Genomic DNA, 20,466 nt, shown 5'->3' on the forward strand with positions numbered 1-20,466 from the left:
CCCCGTTCCCAGGCCACCGCGGGCTGGGAAGAGGGTCGGGCCCAGCGACAGTCGCCGGTCCGCGAGGGGCGGGGAGGGCGCGGGACTGCCCGCTCCAGCGAGGCGGCCGTTACGCAAGTCGGGGCGTTTGCGAAAACCGCTTGCACGGATCGTGGGCACGGACGCACTCCAGGACGGTGGGAAGTGGGTGAGCGGGCGAGAGGACGGATGAAAGAGCGCCCGTCCGCGGGAGCCCCTCCCTGGTGCCACGGTCCGAATCCGATCCACGCGCTCCTCAGCCCGCTGGCAGTTTGCACCCGCTCCCTAAGTCCGGCCCCTCCCCTGCTCTGGCCAGCGGCGGCCTTGGGGCGAGCGAGTGCCTTGCAGGGAGGAAAGCTAAGGCGCAGGCGCAGCCGGGGGGCGTGGCCAGGCTGCTTCCGTGCGCGCGCGCAGGGCACACACGCGGATCTGCTCAGCCTGGCCCTTCTCGACCGGTCCTGGCTCTGCCGACTCCAGCCATGGGCCCTGCCGCAGGCTCGGTGAGGGCGCGCTACCTCGTGTACTTCCAGTACTTGGGCACGGAGTTCAAGTACGTCTTCAGGACCTCCCATCCATGCCCGCGGCCCCCAAGTGTATCCCGGCATCCTAGGTGGGGCCGGGGAGGTGGCGGGGGAGCTAATTTAGGACTCGACGCCTGGGAAGGAAACGGGCTTGTGCGGGGCGGGCCTCCGTCAGCTAACCTGAGCCCGCCTCTGCCCGCAGCGGGGTCGCGGCCATCAGGGGCTCCCAGCGCGCCATCGGGGTCCAGAACTACCTGGAGGTGAGCTCCGCCGGCCACCCCCTCAGAATGGAAAGAGGGAGACCCGGGGAATGGGCAGATGGGAGCCCCCGGGGTCTCTGGGCTCCGGCCTTCGCCCTGCGCTGCCCACCCCGCCCCAGGCGGCTCTGTCCTCGCAGGAGGCTGCAAAGAGGCTGAATTCGGTGGTGCCGGTCAAGTTCACCATCTCCAGCCGCACGGATGCTGGAGTCCACGCGCTGAGCAACGCGGCTCACCTAGACGTCCAGCGCCGCTCAGGCCAGCCCCCCTTCTCCCCCGAGGTCCTGGCTGAAGCTCTCAATGCCCACCTGAGGCACCCGGCCATCCGGTGAGCACCTGTCTGCTGTCTCCAAACTGGTCCACTGTGGGTGGAGACCACGAGTCAGGAAGGACTTGGTGTCTGCACAGAACTTGGGAATGATGGAGATACCAAGGGGTCACTTGGGTCCGTGGGTGCACAGGGGTCATTGTGGTATGCCTGATCGTGCTCCCACAGGGTACTGCAGGCCTTCCGAGTACCCATTGACTTCCATGCCCGCCATGCTGCCACATCCAGGACCTACCTGTACCGCCTGGCCACCGGCTGCCACCGGCCCGATCAGCTGTCTGTGTTTGAACGAAACCGATGCTGGGCACTACGGGCAGGGTGAGCGTGGATGTGAGGGAGCAGGAGAGGGTTGCCAGGCACACCTGGCTGGCTACTCCCTCCTGACCACTCACCTGTCTCCCTGCAGCTGCTTGGATGTAGATGCCATGCAGGAGGCTGCCCAGCACCTTCTAGGGACACATGACTTCAGTGCCTTCCAGTCAGCTGGCAGCCCAGCCACGAGCTCAGTGCGCACATTGCGCCGAGCTTCCGTGTCCCCTGACCTAGGCAGCCCCTTTGTCCTCCCCCAGGAGAACAGGTAATGAAAGGCACCTTGCACACTGGCCAGAGGCTGGGGGAGCTAGATTTAGATTTAGCACCTTCCTTGGTGAGGGTGGTGCAGGACACAGCTGGAGTTGGGTGCCCATCAGCAACCTCACAGGGGAGATGCTAGTCAGCTAAGTGGCATGGCCCCAACAACCATGAACCTACAGCTGTGCCCTCCCCGCCCTGGGCTGGGGTCCTGCCACACTGGGAACGGAGAAGGCTTTCTCCAAGGGCTCCCAGCCCTGTCCAGCCACGGCTCATGGACTAGTAGATGGATCTTGGCAGCTGCTGAAAACACTTCGCTGGAAGAGAAGCACCAGGCCAGTGGTCCCAGCGCTACCTGGCAGGCGGTTGGTTCCACTGTTCCTGGGGCCTCTGGCCAGATGTCAGCTGTTGGCTTCCCAAACCTTCTCAGTCTGAGCCTGCACCGAAGGGAGGAGGAACTTCTGCATGATCAGCTGAAGAACCCCTACCCTGGGCCTTGGGTCTCTGGTAGAGGAGTTGGTCACGCTCACCTCCCTGCCCCAGAGCTGCCCTAGGACCCGTGCCTCAGCAGCACCTCCACCTGAGAGCCCTGTCCCCACTGCCTAGGCCTCTCAGAAGGCTCTGCAGCCCCTCCCGTTCACAAGGTCTCTCCCAGCAGCTTCACTTGAGGGCAGGGTGGCCAATGGAAGCCCCTAGGGTGGAAGAGGGAGTGGAAACCAGTCTTTCCTAGCTCCCTCCCCCTGCCCCCCTCCTCTGGGGCCACAGTGCAGACTGGGGGTTGTCCTGGCCCAGGTGTCACAGGTACCTCTATCTCTAGGTTGCAGTTCTGGAACCTGGAGTTTGAGAGCCAGTCCTTTCTGTACAGACAGGTGGGTTTTGCCTGGGCCTCCAGGGATGGGGGCGGACCCGAGGAGCTGGGTCACTATGGCAGTCTTGGCCTCGGATTGCAGGTTCGGAGAATGACAGCTGTGCTGGTGGCTGTGGGGCTGGGAGCTCTGATGCCCGCTCAGGTGAAGGTGATTTTGGAAAGCCGGGACCCCCTCGGCAGACACCAGACACGTGTGGCCCCGGCCCACGGCTTATTCCTCAAGTCAGTGCAGTACGGGAGTCTCGGTAAGGGTAGACAGCCTGGAAAAGTCCCTGCATGCATCCCAATGACTGAGCCCCTCCCAAGGTGGGGTGCTTGATGGGAGGAGGGGCTCCTGGTAGCAGCACAGCTGCAGCCCTCCTCTGTCCTAACAGGTGGGAATCCAGCCTGTGTTCAGCAGGAAAGCCAGGGCCCTGGAGGCAAGGAAGCCCCAACCAGGTTGGACAAAAAGTCTCCGGCTGCTCCCAAAAGCAGGCAGCCTGGAGTGAGGGGTCTCCTTCCCCTGGGCCCTTAGACCCAAGCCATACTCCTGACCCGGCCCCTGTGATCAAGTTCCCAGTAGGGAGGGAGGCTGAGGGGGCTCGCCTTAGGGAGCGGGGAGGGCCTTGACAGGCAGAGGCTCTGCAGCCCAGAGGAAGCTGTGGCCTGGACAGGCCCAGCCCCTGTAGAAAACCTCCTGTGCCCTGCAGGATTCACCACATGGGAGGCACAGATAATCCCCAGATGCCCGGCTGAGATCAGGGCAGCTGTGACATACTAGGCCCTGCCACTGGACCCTGCCCAGCTCTGCATGCCATGGAGCAGCAGGGACCAGCACTTGGCCATCCGGAGCCACAGCAGGCTTCCTGCCTCCCACTGGCCCGTACCTTCCAGAAGTCCCCACCTTCCTGGGTACCCCGGTCTGCCCCAGGTGGGCTGCTCTGGGTAGACTGCAGGAAAAAGGTCTGGGCATCAAGAAGGGAACACCCATGTGGTCTTTGGTTCTCTTTTTACTGGACAAAATACCTCAGGAGCAACCACCCATCTCTTGGGGGCTCAGGAATAGAAATAAAGGGTGATGAAGTCCCCAGGCCTATTTCTTTCCTCAGCGAGAACTGGCCAATCACGTAGGCACATAACGCTGGTTGTGTCCTCACAGACAAGTGCTGTGACCAGCCGTGGGCTCCACATCCAGGGACACAGGGAAGACCTGAGGCACAGACATGGCTCTAGAGGGAAGCCTAGGGCCCTCTGGCTGGTGATCAGCTGGCGGCCTGGGGTAGGCCCTTCTTGAGCAGTGACGTGAGGTGACTTCCCAGCTCTTCATCCTGTAGCCAGATGCAAGAGGGGGCAGTCATCTCACCTTCCCTGACCACCATACCTGGGCAGAGCAAGGTGATGGGGTAACCCCGCCTATCCTGACCTGCCGGGTACAGGGCCCTGGAGGCCACTCACCTGGTAGGTCCAAGAGACCAACAGCACCTTGGTGCCTGGGTCCTCAGAGTGGGCCGCGGCTTGGATAAGGATGGACTCCACGGTCACGGACCCGTCGGGAAGGTGCTGCACGCAGTGCTCCTTGAGGACGCTGTGGGGAAACGCTGTGAGACCCGCCTCGTACCCCTCTTCTTACCCGCCCCGGGGCCGGAAAGGGTTGGGTACCCACCTCTTCAGGTGGCTGTAGACACGCATGGCCGTCTCCTGCTCCTTGCGAGGGTCGTGCAGATGGACTCGGCAGGTGAAGCGCAGCTGGTGCTCGGCGAGACCCAGCTCCTTGAGGGCCTGCTCTGAGGACACTAGCCGGAAGTTCTGCGGGACAGGGGCAGGTCAGGGGGCATGGAGCGCCCCGCCCCCGCCGTGCCCCCACCCACGCGCACTCACACTGTCTTTCATGATCAGAGTGCCATGCAGGAGCCGGGGCTTTTTGGCATCAGGGAGAAGCCCTGTGGAGAAAGGGGTGAGGACTGGAGCTGCCATTGGGTCCACCCGCTGAGCCGCTCCCCTGCCCTGCCCTGCCCTGCCCTGCGTACCCTGTGCCATCTCCCGCTTCAGCAGCCCCAGCGAGATGCCTACGGGGATGCTGGGGCTTGTGGGCAGTGTCACCGTCTCACCATTGGCTGGCATGTAGCAGCTGACCCCTGGGCCGGAGGGGGAGGGGCAGAAAGCCTGTCAGGATCAGCTGGCTCTGCCCATGCTGGCCCCACGGGCAGCCCGCGCCCCCCATTCCTCCCACATCCCGTGGCAGCCCACACCCCCCTGTGCCCCCCCGAGCCCTTCCCACACACCCCCCCCCCCCACCCCCCACCTACGGAACTCCTGCTCAATCTTCTGCTTCAGGAACTCCATCTTCTTGGCCTCCCCATGCACCAGCAGCACGCTCTCGGGCTCCGCCTGGCCCACCAGCTGCATGATACCCTTGGCGTCGGCATGGGCACTGAAGGACATGTACTCCACCTGCATCTTGACCTCCAGCTGCAGAATCGCAGTGCACACAGGCCCTTACCACAAGCAAAGGCTCAGAGGGCTCCCAAGCGAGCCAAGGTGGGGCCCGCGGAGCTATCAGGAAGTGGGGACTCACCACCTGCCGCCCCTCCATCTCCAGCTTGCGCTGCCCACTGAGGATCTTATGGCCCACGGTTCCCTGCACGCAGTAGCCAGGCATGATGACCTGTGGGGCAGTGAGGCGTGGAGCCGGCAGCCACCCTGCAGATGACACCACCCCTCCCCCCATCCCTGCCTCGGGCTTCCTCTCTGTCTCTCCACCCCACCCCTGCTGCCTGTCTGAACCTGAACCTTTGATGGCCCCTTCCCCTTGCCAGCAGTTCCCCATCCCAGGCCTGAGTAGCACGTCAGCTAGGGAAGCCAGAAGGCTTTACTGCCCGACGCAGAGAGGCCGACACGCAGCAAGGGTGGGAGCTGCCTGGGTCAGACACAGGGCCCTGGGATTCTGAGCCCCGTCCTGACAACAGCAGTGTCCCCGAGCCGGGCAGAGCCCCTGCTCCCCCACCTCTGCCCAACCTCATAGGCCCTCCTGGGAGCTACGCCTGGAGCCCAGATCCCTCACCATGTTCTTCTCATTCCCTGCCCACTTCCGGAAGATCTGCAGGGACTGGCCAGCATGCAGCATGCCTGGTGTGGCAAAAACAACCTGCAGGGCAGGCAGGGGACGGTCAGGGCACAGTCAGGGCAGTGGACACCCACCTGCCAAAGAACCAGCACTGGCCACGAGTCCAGCCCCTCCTCTGCCCTCAGAGTCTTTTGACCCTGCACCCGCCCCCGGCCCCATCTTCTGACCACCCCCCCATCTTTCCCTCAGCACAGTGCATCCCACTCCCTGAGGGACACCTGCAGGCAGGGACCACTCACACGTCCCAGACACGGAGAAGGCGCACACATGTAGACAGCCAACGCTGGCTGCCTCGGCCCAACTTGGCTACCAGGGGCACAGGACACCATCCCCACCCCCTCCTGGCCAGGGCCTCACCATCGGACCCGGGTTGTCAGCAAATGCTCGGTCGAAAGCCTTGATGTGCTTAAACTCAAACATGTTCCTCTGGACAAAGGTCTTCCGGATCTTCTGGTTGGTCCAGGTTATGAAGAGCTTGTAGTAGTGGTTGGCCTTCTCCGTGAGGCCCGTGGAAAAGTAGATGGGGGCCTTCAGGTTCATGCGCTCCCTGCAGACCGCGCCAGGGCCACGGTGGAGGAGCTGCCGGGGCAGGGCCAGCCCGCGTTCCCCTCACACCCCAGCCCAGGCTGCATCCGTGAAGGAATCACCCCCTGCCCGCTCCCTCCTATACATCCAGGTCCCACAGAGGGGACGTAGGCACGTGACTGGGGGGCCCGGTACAGGCAGGCGCCCCAACAGACGTCAGGTACCCTGACTATACTCTGCCTAGAGCTGGACACAGACATGCCGCTGGCACCCACTCCAGCCAGGGCTCCCAGAAACCAACTGGTTACCACCTACCAGAAGGTCTCCAGCAGGATGCAGAGCTCCTGAGCGCGGCCCAGCGCAAACACAGGGATCAACACCTGCAGGGGAAGGGCAAGGCTGGCTCAGGCAGGAACCCCTGGCCATGCTGCCCACCCAAGTTAAAGCCACCTCTGATCACAGTGGGCAGGCGGTGGTTCCCTGTGGCTGCCTTCTCAGGAAGCGGCTACTATAAACACTGACCCTGCTGGCAGCTCTGATGGCCAGGGCCTGCATCCACTGAGAGGGCATGGCCAGGTATCCCCGAGAGTCAGAGGCCCTTTGCAGGCCACAGGTAAGGCCCCCACGCTCTGCCCTCAAGTCCTGCTCCCAGCCACAATACATCCAAAACTGACTGCGTGGATGCTCTGGCCAGCCCTGGGCTGGGATCTGAGATAAGGGATGAATAAGAACCCCCGTGGTCTTCAGGGAAGTTTTTCTTCCTAATGCTGAGAACACATTCGTCCCTGCATGCCCAGAACACATGGCACCCGTCCCCTGACGTGCCGGAGGTGGCGAAGGACCGCGTAGCACGGTCGGGATGGGCACCAGCTACCTTCCCGCCACGCTCCACAGCCTCGTGGACCTTCTTCAGGAAGTCTCGCTCCCGGCAGCGCTTGGAGTCCCGGATGGTCGTGGCATATGTAGACTCTGTGATGAGCAGGTTGGGGCGGCATTTGTCAATCCAGGCAGCTCTATGACAGAGGTGGGCGTGGGCCAAGGTAGACAATCCACATGGCTGCAAGGCTAGGCTTCAAGGCTTAGGAGCAACAAAACGGACCCCAGCCATAGCCTCCCTTGACCCTCTGACAAGCAGGAGGAAGAGACTCTGCCACGCACAGAGGACACATAGTGGACGCTGAAGGCACCCAGCACACCCCTGAGCATCGCTGCACTCCTAGGGGGTCCACACAGGAAGAAACAAACACATAGCCTACTCACCCCAAATGCCGGTCCGGGGTCATATTATAATCACCCTGGCAAAGAATGTGGCAATAAGGCAGGTGCCTCCTCTCCCTGGCCAGGCAGTCCCTCCTGTGCCCCAGGTGCTTCCACTGACCGTGTAGACCACAGACTCTGAGCCCACTTTAATCTGGAACATGGCTGCCCCCAGCACGTGGCCCGCATAGTAGGCCTTGATTTCGAGCTCATCATCCACCTACAGAGAAGAGGCCTCAACTCAGGTCTGCAGGCTATGCTGGGTTGAAGACGATGGCAAGGGGGCCAGGGAGGTGGACACTGGGGAGGCAGAGGGCAGAAGGGAACATGGTTCTCATCACGTTTCATCATTTCCTGTTTCTCACACACAACGTCCAGTTCTCAACCAAGAGCAACCAGACGTAAGAGACGAGACACCACCACAGAAAGCAAAACAACAGTCTAGAGAAGCAGACTCAGAGCTCCTAGAGTTTTCAGACATGGACTTTAAGAGGGCTGTGACTAATACATTCAGAGACATAAAAAGGACCCAGGATGTTGACCAAAAAACTAGAAATCTTTTTGTTTTTTAATGTTTATTTTTGAAGGGAGAACAAGCAGGGGAGGGGCAAAGAGAGAGGGGGACAGAGGATCTGAAGCAGGCTCCATGCTGACAGCATAGAGCCCAACAAGGGGCTTGAACCCACAGACCATGAGATCACGACCTGAGCTGAAGTCAGATGCTCAAACAACTGAGCCACCCACGCACCCCTAGAAATCATTTTAAAAAGTGGAAATCTAAACCGAAAATCGTAATAACTCAAAGAACTCAATGTATGAATTTAACAGCACATTGCATACAATCAGAGTACTAATGCACTAAAATATATAGAAAAGACTACCTAGCACGAAGCACAGAAAGACAAAAGCGTCAGGGAAGGTCTGAAGTGAGAGGCCTAACATTCTGCCATCTGGAGCCCTGGGCTGGAGGAGAGCAACAGGCAGGAGTAACACTAGAAGCACCCGATGAAAGACATCAGGTCATAGATCCAAGAGGCTTCACACCTGGGCAGATTCGATGAGAACAGAACAACATTCAGGCCCATCGTAGCATCCAAAAATCCACCCCCCAAAATCCAAAGAGAAGAACACAGCCCTACAAGCAGTCTAAGATTAAAGATGCTCTTCCAAACAGTGAATAGAAAGACACCTCCAAAGTACCAAGAAAAAAATGACAGCCAAACTAGAATTCCACACGTAATGAAAAAAGTCCTTCGGGAATGAGGGTGAAGCAGACCCATCTGCAAGCAAATAAAAGAGATTCGTGGGGGCGCCTGGGGGCTCAGTTAGCTGAGCATCCAACTCTTGATTTCGGCTCAGGTCATGATCCCAGGTCGTGGGACTGAGCCCCATGTTGGGCTCTGCGCTGAGCATGGAGCCTGCTTAAGACTCTCTTTCTCTTTCTCTTTCTTTCTTTCTCTTTCTCTCTCTCCCCCGCGACCTCTAAAAAATTTTTTTAAATAAAAACAAAAATAAGAATAAATAAATAGAATTCATTACCCACCGATCCACACTGGTGTTCTCTAGCAGGAAGACAAATTAGAAAGTGAACAACACAAGAAGTAGAGAGGGTAAACACAGAGAAGACTTTGTCGGAATTAGTCAAGAAGTCCTGCTGAGTTTCCCGTGTACTGAGCAAATCAAAGTCAAGGCGAACGACAGCCTAAGTCAGGGAAGGGACAAGCAGATTTACGACATTCTAAGAGCTTTCCAATACATAGAGGCGAAAGCTCCAAGTACCTTAGAGCGTCGTCACAAATGCGTTTTGTAGCCTCTACCACTACGAGAATGAGAAGAGCATGAAGTTACTAACCAAATAAAAGAGAAGCAGAAATTTTAAAAAATTAATCCGAAAAAGGCAATGACGGAAAGAAGAAACATAGAACAGACAAGTCAAATAGGAAGCAAATGGTAAGAAGGTAGAGCTAAGCTCAAAGTTATTAAATGTGGAGTCCAAACGCTCCATCTGGACAGGTTATCAAGCTAGATTTTTTAAAAAGAAAAAAAAAAAAAAGGGAAGAAAGAAAGAAAAAGAAAGAAAGAAACCAACACCTCTTTTGCTCAGGCCCACGGTGCCGGCAGGACAGGCTAGTGTCAGTCCTCACACTCCCAGGATGCTCCCCAGCCACAGACCAGAAGCGGCAAAGCCAACAGGACAAGGAGGCCCATGGGGCCTGAAGGCCAACCCTTGTGGAGGCGCTTCCCATGCACAGGGAATGTGCCGGAAAAAGTAGGGGTTGAAACCAGACAGCCAAATTCTGCCATCAGGAAGTGTATCAGGGTCCAGCTGATCAAGAACGACAAAAGAAATCTCAGCCTTTGTACCCAATGATGGCTCTTTGAATTTTATTGAGGAAAATTATGAAGTTCTGGTTGCTGGATTTGGTCACAAAGGTCACGCTGTCAGTGACACTCCTGGAGTTTGCTTGAAGGTTTTGTCAAAGTAGCCCATGTCTCTCCTTTGGCCTTATACAAAGGCAAAATGGAAAGACCAAGATCCTGAATTTGATGGTGAACACATGACAGTAGGAAATTTTCATACACAAACAAAAACAAAAACAAATTACATGCCACTTAAAAGAGCTACATTTAAAACATGACGCAGGGGCGCCTGCATGGCACAGTCGGTTAAGTGTCTGACCCTTGATTTCGGCTCAGGTCATGATCTCACAGTTCATGACATTGGGCTCTATGCTGCCGGCACACAGCCCGCTTGAGATTCTCTCTCTCTCTCTCTCTCTCTCTGCCCCTCCCCACACACACATGCGCGCTGTCTTTCTCTTTCTCAAAATAAACAGACTTAAAAAATAAAAACAAATTAAAAAAACATCTGAAACGTGTTGTAGTAAAGTTGAAAATAAAGCAGTGGAAAAAGCCATGCCATGCAAACAGTAACCAAAGGTGGGAAAGGCAGGGATGGTGTAATGTTACCAGAAACACAGACTTTAAGGTAAGAAGCGTTATTAAAGATAAATACACATACTTGCATTGACGAGAGGTTCAACCAGAAGGATAAAACAACCCGAAATATATAGGCATCCAATAACAAGCGAAACCCACTGACTCTAAGGAGAAACAGACAAATCTACAATCCTTGTGCTAAGTTTTACCCAATTTGATTGCATTTGCCTGCTTAAAACCTTAACCTTCCTCCGTGACCCACATATGACACTTACCGAGACAAAGCCCAAACTCCACAGCTAGTACTGGGTGCCCTCCAGGGCTTGCCCATCTCACTGTCCGCTCTCCACCTTCTTACATGTGTTCAGACGCACGGCTGGGTGAGCAGCAGAAGCTCTGTGCACTTGATGGGCACTCGAGCGCCCCCTCCCACCCTGAATCTGGGCTGAGTCCCTACATGCTTGCCCACTGCTGCCTCCTAGTGGCCCCGCAGTATCAGACAGAGAGTGGGAGGGGGTCTGTTAGGACCCTGACCTGGACCGTCTGGTGGAGGTGGACAGCTACCACCTTTTTCATACAGTCTTTGATCATCTGCGAGGTAAAGAAGTTGGCCTCGCCCTTCTTGTCCACAGCAATCTTGCGGTAGTCCTCCAGCAGGATGGGGCAGATGGCCTGGGTGGGGTGGGTCATGTAGATGGGCCCGTCGTAGCCCACCATCTCGCTGAAGTAGGGGAGTGCCCCACAGTGGTCCAGGTGGAAGTGGCTGAGGGTGCAACATAGATCAGCCCAGGGCCACTGCTCCCCGAGCAAGCCCGCCCCACAGCCCCTCCACACCAGGGCCCCACCGTGTGTCAGATGCCATCCTAAGTACTGCAGAGTGAGGAGGCAGCAAAACAGATGAAAACTGCTACCTCCCTAGAACCTACAATCTAAGTGTCTGGTAAAGCAGTGAGCATTAAAGAGGGAATGCTTGCATCAGAGGTGTACGTTTTCTACGGTCAAACAGAAAGTAGCTGAGAACGGGACAGGGCATCAGGAGAGCTGCCCTCTCCGGCGGATGGATGGAAAGACCCCATGGCATGTGAGCCAGGCCAGGAAGGCACTGGGGCAGAGGGAACAGAGTGCTGTGGGTCCACAAACGGAGCAAACCGCTGCCTCAAGCCCATGTCCAAGAAGGGACTGAGTCCACAGGAGCCTCACAGCAGCTGAGGACGAGGCCGCCTTGGGCCACCAGGTCCCTGGCTCGCAAGGTGTGTGGGCAGAAGACCAGCAGGAGGCTGCTCTGGTCATCTGGCCACATGGCAAAGTTGAGGGTCAGGAAAAGGGCTGGACCCACAAACTGTGGGCTGTCTGGGTGGAGTGTGAGGAAGAGGAGGAAAGCAGGAGCTCCATTGAGCCAGGCTGGGGAGTTCAACCGTCACCAGAGAAGAGCCGGACCACGAGACTAGAGGTCAGGGGCAGGGTGGATGAGGATGTATGGGAAGGTCTGAGGACTGAGGACGAGCAGGGAGGGTGTAGTCACCGCTGCCAAATGCTGTTGAGAGGCTGAGTGAGGAAGTCTGAGAAGCAGCCCAGGGGTTCAAGGTGAAATGTGCCATCTTTGCATTGGGGGCAGTGGCCTCCCTGCCACGGGCCTATTGCCCTAACACAACCTCATCTTCTTGGGGCACCTGGGGCTCTCATCCATGACACTCAGGGGCAGAGCCAATGGCACCCACAGCACAGAGCGCCCCTTGCCTCCACAGGGCTGATCAAAGCCTGTCAAGGGGGAACCATGAACACCTACAAGCTCAGGCAGACACAGCCTCCAGGACCACTGTTCAGAGGTGGAGAGGGCCAGCCCTGGGGGTGAGTCACATAGGCAACCTGGAACAGAACCTGGGCCCGCAACACCCCACAGCCTGCAGCCTCCACGGGCCCTGGGGGGCTCTCCTGGGCCCACCAGGGCCCCCGAAGTGGGGTTAGATGTGAGCCGACATCACACTATGACCAGCAGCCAATGGGCACTCACCTGATGATCACACAGTCCAGGAAGTCGGTCAGCCGGCCATTGCGGGTGATGTAGGAGAAATCAGGGAAGCGCCTCTGAGAAGCCAAGAAAAAGGGTCAGAACGCAGCTGCCCTGGGTCTGCAGGTGATGGAAGTGGCGGGCAGCCAGCACTCCAGGGAGCGACTCCCAGGAGTGGGGAATAAAGGCACAGGCTTGAGCCTGGGCACTAATACCGCCCCCCTGGCAGGCCACACCAGGACCATCGACTGTTCACAGCCTCTGAAAACCCAGGGAGGGGTCAAACCGCCAGAACCAGTAGCCAAGCCAGAAGCCCTGCCTGGGAAGCACTGAGCTGCCCCACATGACCCTGCAGGAGCCGGCGAGCCCCTGCTCTGGTACAGATCAACGCTTCCACGCAGGGTACCCCATCTGTCAAGCGGTGGGGCCCGGGGCTGCCAGGGAAGGCAGTGACCCCAGACCCACCTGCCTCCTACCACTGCCCACTTGCCCGAACTGTCCCTACTCTATGGGTCAGAGCCTGAGGCTCTAAAGCCTGGGATCCTACTGAGAACAGCAACAAGGAACAGGTAGCGTGAGGTCCCTCCAGGGACCGCCACCTTCCCTCAGAACTCACGTCGTCATTGAAGCCCATGTGCATTCCGCAGTCCAGCATGACATTCTTGCCCCCGATGGAGACCAGGATGCAGCTTCGGCCCACATCCTGGCCAGCTCCTGAACAGGAAGGTGGGATGAGGTGCTGCCACCCTCTTCCCGCTTCCCCCATGTCCGTTTCCCTGCTGTTGCAAGTGCTGGCCCCAGCCGCCTGCCTCAGGCCTCCGGTGGGTGCTCTGGGTCCCCGGCCTCGCAGAGCCCTCAGTGGGTCGGGGAGACTAGATCCCCACGGCTGCTGTGTGGACAAAGGGTGAGGCAAGAAGCACTGTCACCTCCACGCAGGCCGGGGAGACGTGCAGGGAAGGGACAAAGGGCCAAGCGAGTTCCAGCCCACATGCCCTCCCCTACCGCACCTCCGAGCCTCAGGCCCTGCCACTACGACCTCGGTCAGACAGAAAATGCCCCTCACCTCTCGAGGGAGCAGCCTACCTGCTGCCGCTGACCTCAACCGTCAAAGGCCAGGGGATGTGCAACAGGTGCTGGACCGTGGTCCTGGCACTTGATAGGGGCGAGCTGATGCTCCACGAGGCCTCGCCACCCCTCGTGAAACCTCAACTGGGGTGTCATCTGAACTGTGGGGACCCTCCCCCAGGGCCTACTCCCAGAAGGCATCAAGCGCCTCCAGGCGGTGCCACTGCAGAGGGACACTGTGCAGTAGCTTTAGCCCGCCCATGGGGAGACAGGGCCCCAGCTTCCAGCAATGACCAGCTCCAGTGGCCTCAGTGCAGATGCCCCATCACTGCACCCCCTCAAGACCTCCCCGGTCCAGAATTAACCCGAGTCCTATCCATGTTCTTGACCTCAAGTCCTACCAGCTGCTCCAGCCCCAGCAGGACACATCCCAGCAATCTCTTCTGGCCATGTGTCATCTCCTCTGGGGTCTGGAGGCCCAGGAAGAAAGGGACATACCCTTGCATGATGTCACCAAATGACCTGCTTTCTATCCTGATCCTACAAGCCTGCCTCTACCAGCCACGCGAACCTTCCATTAACACCACACACACTAGGGTGACCAGGCCATGGCTCAGAGCAGGACCCTGGCTGGTCCTTGAGAAGCTTCAGTCACCCATGACAATAGTAGGCGATCCTAGCCAAGAGCTCAGCCACAGGCCTTGGCCTGAAGGTCTCTCAAAGGCCTGCTCCTGACCCAGCAGGACGATGGCAGTGTCTCAGCTGTCTGCCCACCGCTACATCTTCAGCCCTAAAGCTGTGCCCAGAGGCCCTCCAAACATTTGTGACAGGGGAAAGGGGAGGGCTGCCTCTCTTTACAGAGGACGTGAAATCACAGAAGTCATAGGATCAGTTCACAGGCACAGGGCCAGGGACGGTTTCTGGACTCCAGAGCTCAGCTCTGAGACGCTGGCCACCTGCTCCCACCAGGACCCACAACAATCCCGGGGAGCAAGGATTGAGGCCTGAACTGGGCAGGAAGATGGGGAACAGTCGACGGCACACAAAAAGAGGCAGGACTCCGGAGAAAATAAAAGAGACGCCATGTCCGCAGAAGCTTATGTTCTAGGGCAAGCAGACGATAACCACATAGATAAGACGCACTGAGTGCGTCATGGAGAAGATTAAGGCAGGGAAGGGAACCCAAAAACTTCCAGAACCATACCAGGTAAGTCCTCCACAAAATGACTTCTGAGTAGTGTGGAGAGGGACAGCCAGGATGGGAGGGGCAGCTGTGCAAAGGCTGTGTGGTAGGACAGCCTTTGGGACTCTCCGTATCTGACCAGAGAGCCCATGAGGTACAAACCGGCAAAGGAAAACAAGAGACATAGTTCTGCTTTGACGGTGCTACGGCCTTGGGAGCACATCCAGGTGCATATCTGGGGTAACAAAAGCAGTAGAAAGAACTGTTCAAGGAGAACGGGGGACAAATCGTGAAGGGGCAGGCTGGAAGCAGGGTCCCGCAGAGGCCCCTGGAAGGGAGCCAAAGGCAGGGAAGAGTGTGGGTCACAGCAGCCAGAGGGGACCCTGCGCCAACAGCTGCCAGAGTCTGTAGGAGTGACCTGGATGGCAGCAAAGAGATGTGTACTCTGACCTGGCAGGCGAGGGGCAGGGGCCTTCATTGTGACTGTCAACAGCTCAGGGTCCACACAAAGGACTGGGCGGGCTGTGCTGAGGAAGAGCTCCACCATGACAAAGGATATGCAGCTGCGTGGAACATCTGTGCAGGAAAATGCTCCCCACACACAGCCCAGTGTAGGAGGCACGTTCTGGAACAGCAGAGCAGGAGTGCTGGAAGGATGCCCAGAGACACCTAGAGGGTTGGCCACCAAAATGATAACCCAGTTGTTTCTGGGACTCTGGATTCCCAGTGATCTTTCATCCTTCACAGTGTTCTGCACTGTCTGGGCTTTTAAAAGTGTCCGTTTATATCTTTTACAAAATTCAAAGCTTTTTTTTTTTTTTCTTTTTAGCGTCGCAGGGATCATGTAAGACAAGGGCTGAACTGAGAGTGAATGGCTGTATTGGGTAAACGGGAAGCTGCAGGTAACGGGTGCGAGACGATGGAGGAGGCGGAAGGAAGCAGAGGCAGGGAGGAAAGGCGACCTAAAGCATCAGTCCATGTGGACAAAAGCTGGCGCAGCGGCGATGGAGACCCTGTGCCTCTACGGTGACGGCGTCCGGAGGGCAGGCCCCAGGAGAAGGTGCAGAGACAGTCTGCTCAGGCCTGCTTTTCACCGTGAAGAAAGCTGGGGACGCAGCGGGCCGGGACCCGACCCCAAAACCGTCCCTCCGGTGCTCCTCCGAGCTTCTCCACACAGGGCCTGAGCCGGGAGCGGGAGCCGGCCCGAGGCCTCCGAGGACGACAGCTGTGGCCTCTGGGAACCCGGCCGGCCCTCTGCGCCCCCGCGGCTCGTCCCCACACCCCCGCCCGGCCCCGCGACCGCGAGGCCGGCCCAGCGCGCCTCACTCACCCAGGGGAGTGACCCTGATCTCGGGCATGCTGTCGGGCGGGCTCCCAGGCCCCGTCGCCTCTGCGCTCACCGAGCCGGCGGGACCACTTCGACGACGAAATCCCGGACCCAGGACCTCCGCCGCGCGCCACCACAACCCGCGACGCCGCACCGCGCAGGCGCGATCCCAACGGCGCCAGCTTCCGGTGAGCCCGCCGGAAACGCCGGCCCAGGCGTTGAGCCTCGGGATTGGGCAAGCGGCAACCGATCCCGGACGGCAGGGCGGTGGTCGGGGGCGGGGCGGGGCGGGGCGGCGGCGGCGGCGGCAGTGGCGGCGGCGCAGGTGAACGACGGCGGCGCAGGTGTGCGGAGGGCGGCGGGCTCGGGCCTGAGGCAGGGGAGCAGATACCAACCGAACTGGACAGGTGGGCCTGGGCATCGCCAAGGGGCTAGACGCGGGAGGGGGCGGCCGAACACTCGGCTTCCACGCCTCCCTGGACGCTGGGCTCTTGCTCAATCCTTGGGCCTCAGCTGGAGCTGGACCCGCCTAGGACTGGGGCCCCACTCTGCCCGAGCCCCGGGTCCGAGCCCGGCGCCACCTGGAGCTCCCTTCCCGAACGAGACTTAGAAAGCTTCCTGAACAGGGCCTCACTCCTGCCGGCTGGGCCTGGGGTGCCAGGGTGAGTGCCCCCTTCTCCTGTGGGGACCTTCAGCCTGCTGTCAGCCATGGAGCTGCGGTGCTCAGGCAGCTCTCCTGCCGAGACTTGATCTTGGGGCAGTGAGCTGACCCTGGGGAAGCCTTGGCCATGCCCTGCATCACCTCCTCAGAGCTGGCAGGCTGCCTGCCCCGGCTGCACAGCCAATGTCCTTCCTGTTTCCAAGCTCTGAAGGGTCCCCAGCAGATCCTCTTGGCTGCTGGCTCAGGTTCTGGACAGGAAGACCAGGCCCACAGGATGTCTGGTGGCCAGGAACGTAGCCCTGAAGGCTTCATAGACCATCTGCTCAGTGAACAGAAGACAGGCCCTGAGAGAGGGGAGGGGCGTGCCGGAAGTCTCCAGAGCACCATTTTCCTGAGGCCAGGCACAGCTGTCCCCCACACCTGAAGACAGGGTGAGCTCATCTCTGGGGGCTCCGCCCAATGCCAAGCACATGGCCCAACCCATGGGGCCTCCAGAGCCTCAGCAGCCGCGAGACCCCAACAGATGCTCTTGGCAGCCTGGGTGGCAGACAGGGCAGGGCATGCTGGCCCATTTCCCCCAGAAATGAAGGACCAAGTCTTAAGACATTGACTTACCTGCCCCCAGAGTGGAAGATAGAACCTGCAAGGGCACCCAGGGCACCTAGCCCTGGCTAGGGTTCTTGCCACAGCTTGGGCAGCCTCCCTCCCTCCCTCACGGAGAAGCCCTGCAGGGCTTCCAGCACTAGGGACCGGGAACCCCCAGGCCCAGTGGGGTGAGGGCTCATCCCGGATGGTGAGGTGCAGCTGAGTCCCCAGGGACCGTCAAAGCCCAACTGCAGTGCTGACCCTGGGTGCCCAGGACAGCAGAGGCTGGGTCGTCCAGTGGTACCCACTCAGTATGTGGGCACTTGAATGTTTATGGAGTGACTGCGTTAACGTGAGCAGAATCTAGGGCAGACCTCTGGCCTGGGGCACTTCCGGAAGGTTCCCTGTGGCTGTCTTCAGAGTGTAGAAGGACCTTTGACCCAGCTGCCTTTCCGTGTGGGACCTGTACAGTTCCAGTAGGAAAAGATTGGTGTCTGTCTGTCCGGCAGTGCTGACTCTGTAGCCTCTGCTCTGGCTTTCAGGACGCAGCAGTGAGCAAGGAAGGACTCAGCCCACCTGGCCACCCTTCATGGTCCTCCACCTCACTCAACTGTCTCTTTTTCCATAGTACTCATCTTTTTTTGCTCACCGTGTTGGAATTTTCTGGTTTTGTTTCTGTCTGACAACCTCCCCAAGAATGTTGCCCTGATAGGCAGGGCTATTTGTCTCATGGGGCGTCCAAGTGCCTGGGAGAGCAATTGGCTCTGGGCAGGGACTCAGCAGGTGTTTCTGCAACTGGCAAAAACAGGTGCTCTGGTGAGAGACAAGCAAGAAATGAGCAGGAACACAGGCTGCAGGTGAGATCGGCACAGCGATGGTGCAAGCCAAGTGACACGACAGGGCCACGCTGACATCTGTGGGCACGTGTTCCGGGCAAAGGGCAGCTTCAGGTCACTGAGTTCAAGCCTGTGGCCCAAGCAAAGTGAAGCAGGCTCCAGGGGAGAAGGGGCCTGGCCGGGGGATGGATCCCACTCCGGGCCTTCTTGGGGGGGTGGGGGGGCAGCGGGATCCCAGCTGTTGCTTTCTGCCCCTCCCCCCACCCTGAAGTAATGACTCAGGGAGCGAGCTGACTCACAGGGACACAACCCCCCCCCCCCCCCCCGCCAGCCTGGCTCCCTGTGTGTTTCAGTGTGTGTTGGAAAATGGGCGACCTGGAGTCGGACTTCAACCTGAAAGTTGTCTTAGTCAGTTTCAAGCAGTGTCTCAACGAGAAGGAGGAGGTGCTGCTGGATCACTACCTCGCTGGCTGGAGGGGGCTGGTCAGGTACATTCGGGGGCACTGCCCTGTGGGCCCCCACACAAAGGTGGGGCCTTTCTGGCCACACTTCCCGCATGCTATGCTATGCACTGTGCACACCAGGCTCCTGCCTGCCCGGAACTGGTCAGCCGTTCTCGTTCGCCACCTGGCTGGCAGCACCGAACCTTACCACGCCTGCTGGCACGTGGACATGTACCCCAGGAGGTGGGGGGAAGTCTCCCCTGCACCCTGGGCTGAGCTCCTGCTTCCCCTCGAGCAGGTTCCTGAACAGCCTGGGTGCCATCTTCTCCTTCATCTCTAAGGATGTCACCACAAAGCTACAGATCATGGAGCGTCTGTGCAGTGGCCCGCAGCAGGAGCACTACAGCAGCCTGCAGTCCATGATGGCCTACGAGGTGGGCAACCGGCTGGTGGACCTCGAGCGTCGTTCCCAGCACCCCGACTCGGGCTGCCGGACGGTGCTCCGGCTGCACCGCGCCCTGCGCTGGCTACAGCTCTTCCTGGAAGGTCTGCGCACCAGCCCCGAGGACGCGCGTACTGCCGTGCTCTGCACCGACTCCTACAACGCCTCTCTGGCTGCCTACCACCCCTGGATCATCCGCCGGGCCGTCACCGTGGCCTTCTGTACGTTGCCCACACGCAAGGTCTTCCTGGAGGCCATGAACGTGGGGTCCCCAGAGCAGGCCGTGGAAATGCTGGGCGAGGCCCTGCCCTTCATTGAGCGTGTCTACGATGTCTCCCAGAAACTCTACACTGAGCATTCCCTGCTGAACCTGCCCTGAGGGCCAGCGGGTGAGGTGGGGCATGTTTCTCCTTTCCAGAGCTGGGCTGGGGCAGCCAGAACCCATCAGGCCCACCATGGAGATTTGTGGGTGCCCCAGGAATGGGAAATACGCTCTCCCCTGCCAGCTGAGCTGCGGGCCCAGCATAGCCCACTCGGGCCGAGCTTCTGGGCTGCAGCACGGGGGCTGTGACAGAGAAGGCAAGCCCTGGCCATCGCTCCCCCTTGTTGTCTTGCTCTGCCCAAGGGCACCTTGGCTTCACCCTCAACCAGGTTATACGTGTGCAACCAGGCCTTGCCCGGATGGGTAAAGTGCCGAAGGCGGGGAGGGTAAGGGCAGTATCCGTGTTCATGCGAAACCCTGAAAAGCTGCCCCCTGCCTGTGAGCCAAGCGTGCGAAATGGGGCGAAGTCACAGGTCCCCACAGTGCAGAGACTTCTTCCTGCTTGCCAGCAAACTCACCCGGCAGGTGCTTCTCTGTCCCTGGCCCATCTCGGTGTCACGCCCTGGGTGCAGTGCCTAGGTCCAGGTGCCCGGGCCCCTCCACACGGGGTTGGCTGTCCCCAGGACGGGGATGGAACCCCTGGGCAGCAGTGGACAGGCTCTCTCCCTGTCCCTCACCTCCTTGTTAGCCAGGGTCCCACATGTCCTCAGCAGCAACATGCAGGAGCCAAAGCCCCGAGCGGAGGCCTGCCCTGCCTCTAGTTCCGCACACTTATCAGCTGCCCCCTGCAGCCACCCTGTCATTCAGGTGCTCCCCCAGGCAGCTGCCTGTGAGTCTGCACAGCACAACTCCAAAGCTCTAGAGAGCCCATGACTCTGCTGGTCCAGTTCTGGCCTCTCCCTCCCCATCGTCCAACAAGATGCTGCATTCCGTCCTCCCCGTCCCTACAGAGCTCAGGAGACCCGGGACGATATGGCACACGGAGAGAGCCTGGACCCTTTTGCCCAGCTGACAGGCCAGCCGTCACCAGACACTTGGGGGCCTAGCGTCTCCTACTGGCTCTCCACTGTGAGCTCAGGGCCCTCGATGCCGAGGGGACTGTATCCACCACACGGAGATGTGCGGAAGTGTGGACTTGCAGAGACCCTGGGAAAATGTAATGCGGGTGATGGATTTTCAAACATCAATAAATTCCCCTTCCAGAGCA

General features: G+C 59.2%; 3 protein-coding genes and 1 long non-coding RNA gene across 17 annotated transcripts; 3 read left to right on the forward strand and 1 right to left on the reverse strand.

Annotated features, from left to right (window-relative positions):
* The first annotated feature begins 33 nt into the window (after positions 1-33).
* PUSL1 (pseudouridine synthase like 1) lies at positions 34-3,627 on the forward strand. 3 transcript variants are annotated; one of them, XM_045475234.1, is made up of 8 exons: positions 34-518; positions 742-799; positions 937-1,124; positions 1,293-1,442; positions 1,531-1,701; positions 2,560-2,563; positions 2,645-2,807; positions 2,937-3,627. In XM_045475234.1, exons 1-8 carry the CDS (start codon positions 208-210, stop codon positions 3,074-3,076), a joined length of 1,185 nt encoding a protein of 394 aa, XP_045331190.1. In that variant the 5' UTR covers positions 34-207; the 3' UTR covers positions 3,077-3,627. The 3 variants fall into 3 exon arrangements, with proteins under 3 accessions (XP_045331190.1, XP_045331189.1, XP_045331191.1); XM_045475233.1 differs by having other exon boundaries at positions 35-518; positions 2,512-2,563; XM_045475235.1 differs by having other exon boundaries at positions 403-568; positions 2,512-2,563.
* Positions 3,534-16,161, reverse strand: INTS11 (integrator complex subunit 11). 4 transcript variants are annotated; one of them, XM_045475220.1, is made up of 18 exons: positions 15,974-16,078; positions 14,665-14,878; positions 13,012-13,109; positions 12,399-12,472; positions 10,922-11,150; positions 7,569-7,667; positions 7,451-7,485; positions 7,065-7,203; positions 6,506-6,570; positions 6,023-6,212; positions 5,603-5,686; positions 5,117-5,206; positions 4,848-5,010; positions 4,569-4,676; positions 4,420-4,481; positions 4,205-4,347; positions 3,997-4,126; positions 3,534-3,869 (listed from the first exon to the last, which is right to left on the reverse strand). In XM_045475220.1, exons 2-18 carry the CDS (start codon positions 14,864-14,866, stop codon positions 3,804-3,806), a joined length of 1,977 nt encoding a protein of 658 aa, XP_045331176.1. In that variant the 5' UTR covers positions 14,867-14,878; positions 15,974-16,078; the 3' UTR covers positions 3,534-3,803. The 4 variants fall into 4 exon arrangements, with proteins under 4 accessions (XP_045331176.1, XP_045331174.1, XP_045331175.1 ...); XM_045475218.1 differs by lacking the exon at positions 14,665-14,878 and having other exon boundaries at positions 15,974-16,161; XM_045475219.1 differs by lacking the exons at positions 5,117-5,206; positions 14,665-14,878 and having other exon boundaries at positions 15,974-16,149.
* On the forward strand, positions 4,968-6,100 carry LOC123597015. Its single transcript, XR_006711918.1, has 2 exons — positions 4,968-5,079; positions 5,855-6,100. It is a non-coding gene; the product is annotated as an uncharacterized LOC123597015 (long non-coding RNA).
* Positions 16,162-16,237: 76 nt separating the features above from the next.
* LOC123597012 (ceramide-1-phosphate transfer protein) lies at positions 16,238-20,466 on the forward strand. Of its 9 annotated transcripts, none has more exons than XM_045475246.1 (3): positions 16,238-16,377; positions 18,406-18,540; positions 18,794-20,466. In XM_045475246.1, exons 2-3 carry the CDS (start codon positions 18,419-18,421, stop codon positions 19,314-19,316), a joined length of 645 nt encoding a protein of 214 aa, XP_045331202.1. In that variant the 5' UTR covers positions 16,238-16,377; positions 18,406-18,418; the 3' UTR covers positions 19,317-20,466. The 9 variants fall into 9 exon arrangements, with proteins under 9 accessions (XP_045331202.1, XP_045331200.1, XP_045331196.1 ...); XM_045475244.1 differs by having other exon boundaries at positions 16,239-16,377; positions 18,384-18,540; XM_045475240.1 differs by having other exon boundaries at positions 16,250-16,314; positions 18,384-18,540.

Source organism: Leopardus geoffroyi, chromosome C1 (genome assembly GCF_018350155.1).
Source record: "Leopardus geoffroyi isolate Oge1 chromosome C1, O.geoffroyi_Oge1_pat1.0, whole genome shotgun sequence".
Classification (NCBI taxonomy): Eukaryota; Metazoa; Chordata; class Mammalia; order Carnivora; family Felidae; genus Leopardus; species Leopardus geoffroyi.

Bases quoted from the DNA above. Each gene is read 5' to 3' on its own strand.
- PUSL1 (XM_045475233.1), top strand. From the start codon at position 208: ATGAAAGAGCGCCCGTCCGCGGGAGCCCCTCCCTGGTGCCACGGTCCG. The intron at 519-741 runs GTGAGGGCGCGC...CTCTGCCCGCAG, and splicing joins TGGGCCCTGCCGCAGGCTCG to CGGGGTCGCGGCCATCAGGG. The intron at 1,702-2,511 runs GTAATGAAAGGC...CTCTATCTCTAG, and splicing joins GTCCTCCCCCAGGAGAACAG to GTTGCAGTTCTGGAACCTGG.
- INTS11 (XM_045475220.1), bottom strand. From the start codon at position 14,866: ATGTGCTCCCAAGGCCGTAGCACCGTCAAAGCAGAACTATGTCTCTTG. The intron at 7,486-7,568 runs GTCAGTGGAAGC...ATTCTTTGCCAG, and splicing joins CAGAGTCTGTGGTCTACACG to GGTGATTATAATATGACCCC. The intron at 4,348-4,419 runs GTGAGTGCGCGT...CCTGTCCCGCAG, and splicing joins CTCTGATCATGAAAGACAGT to AACTTCCGGCTAGTGTCCTC.
- LOC123597012 (XM_045475246.1), top strand. From the start codon at position 18,419: ATGGGCGACCTGGAGTCGGACTTCAACCTGAAAGTTGTCTTAGTCAGT. The intron at 18,541-18,793 runs GTACATTCGGGG...CCCCTCGAGCAG, and splicing joins GGCTGGAGGGGGCTGGTCAG to GTTCCTGAACAGCCTGGGTG.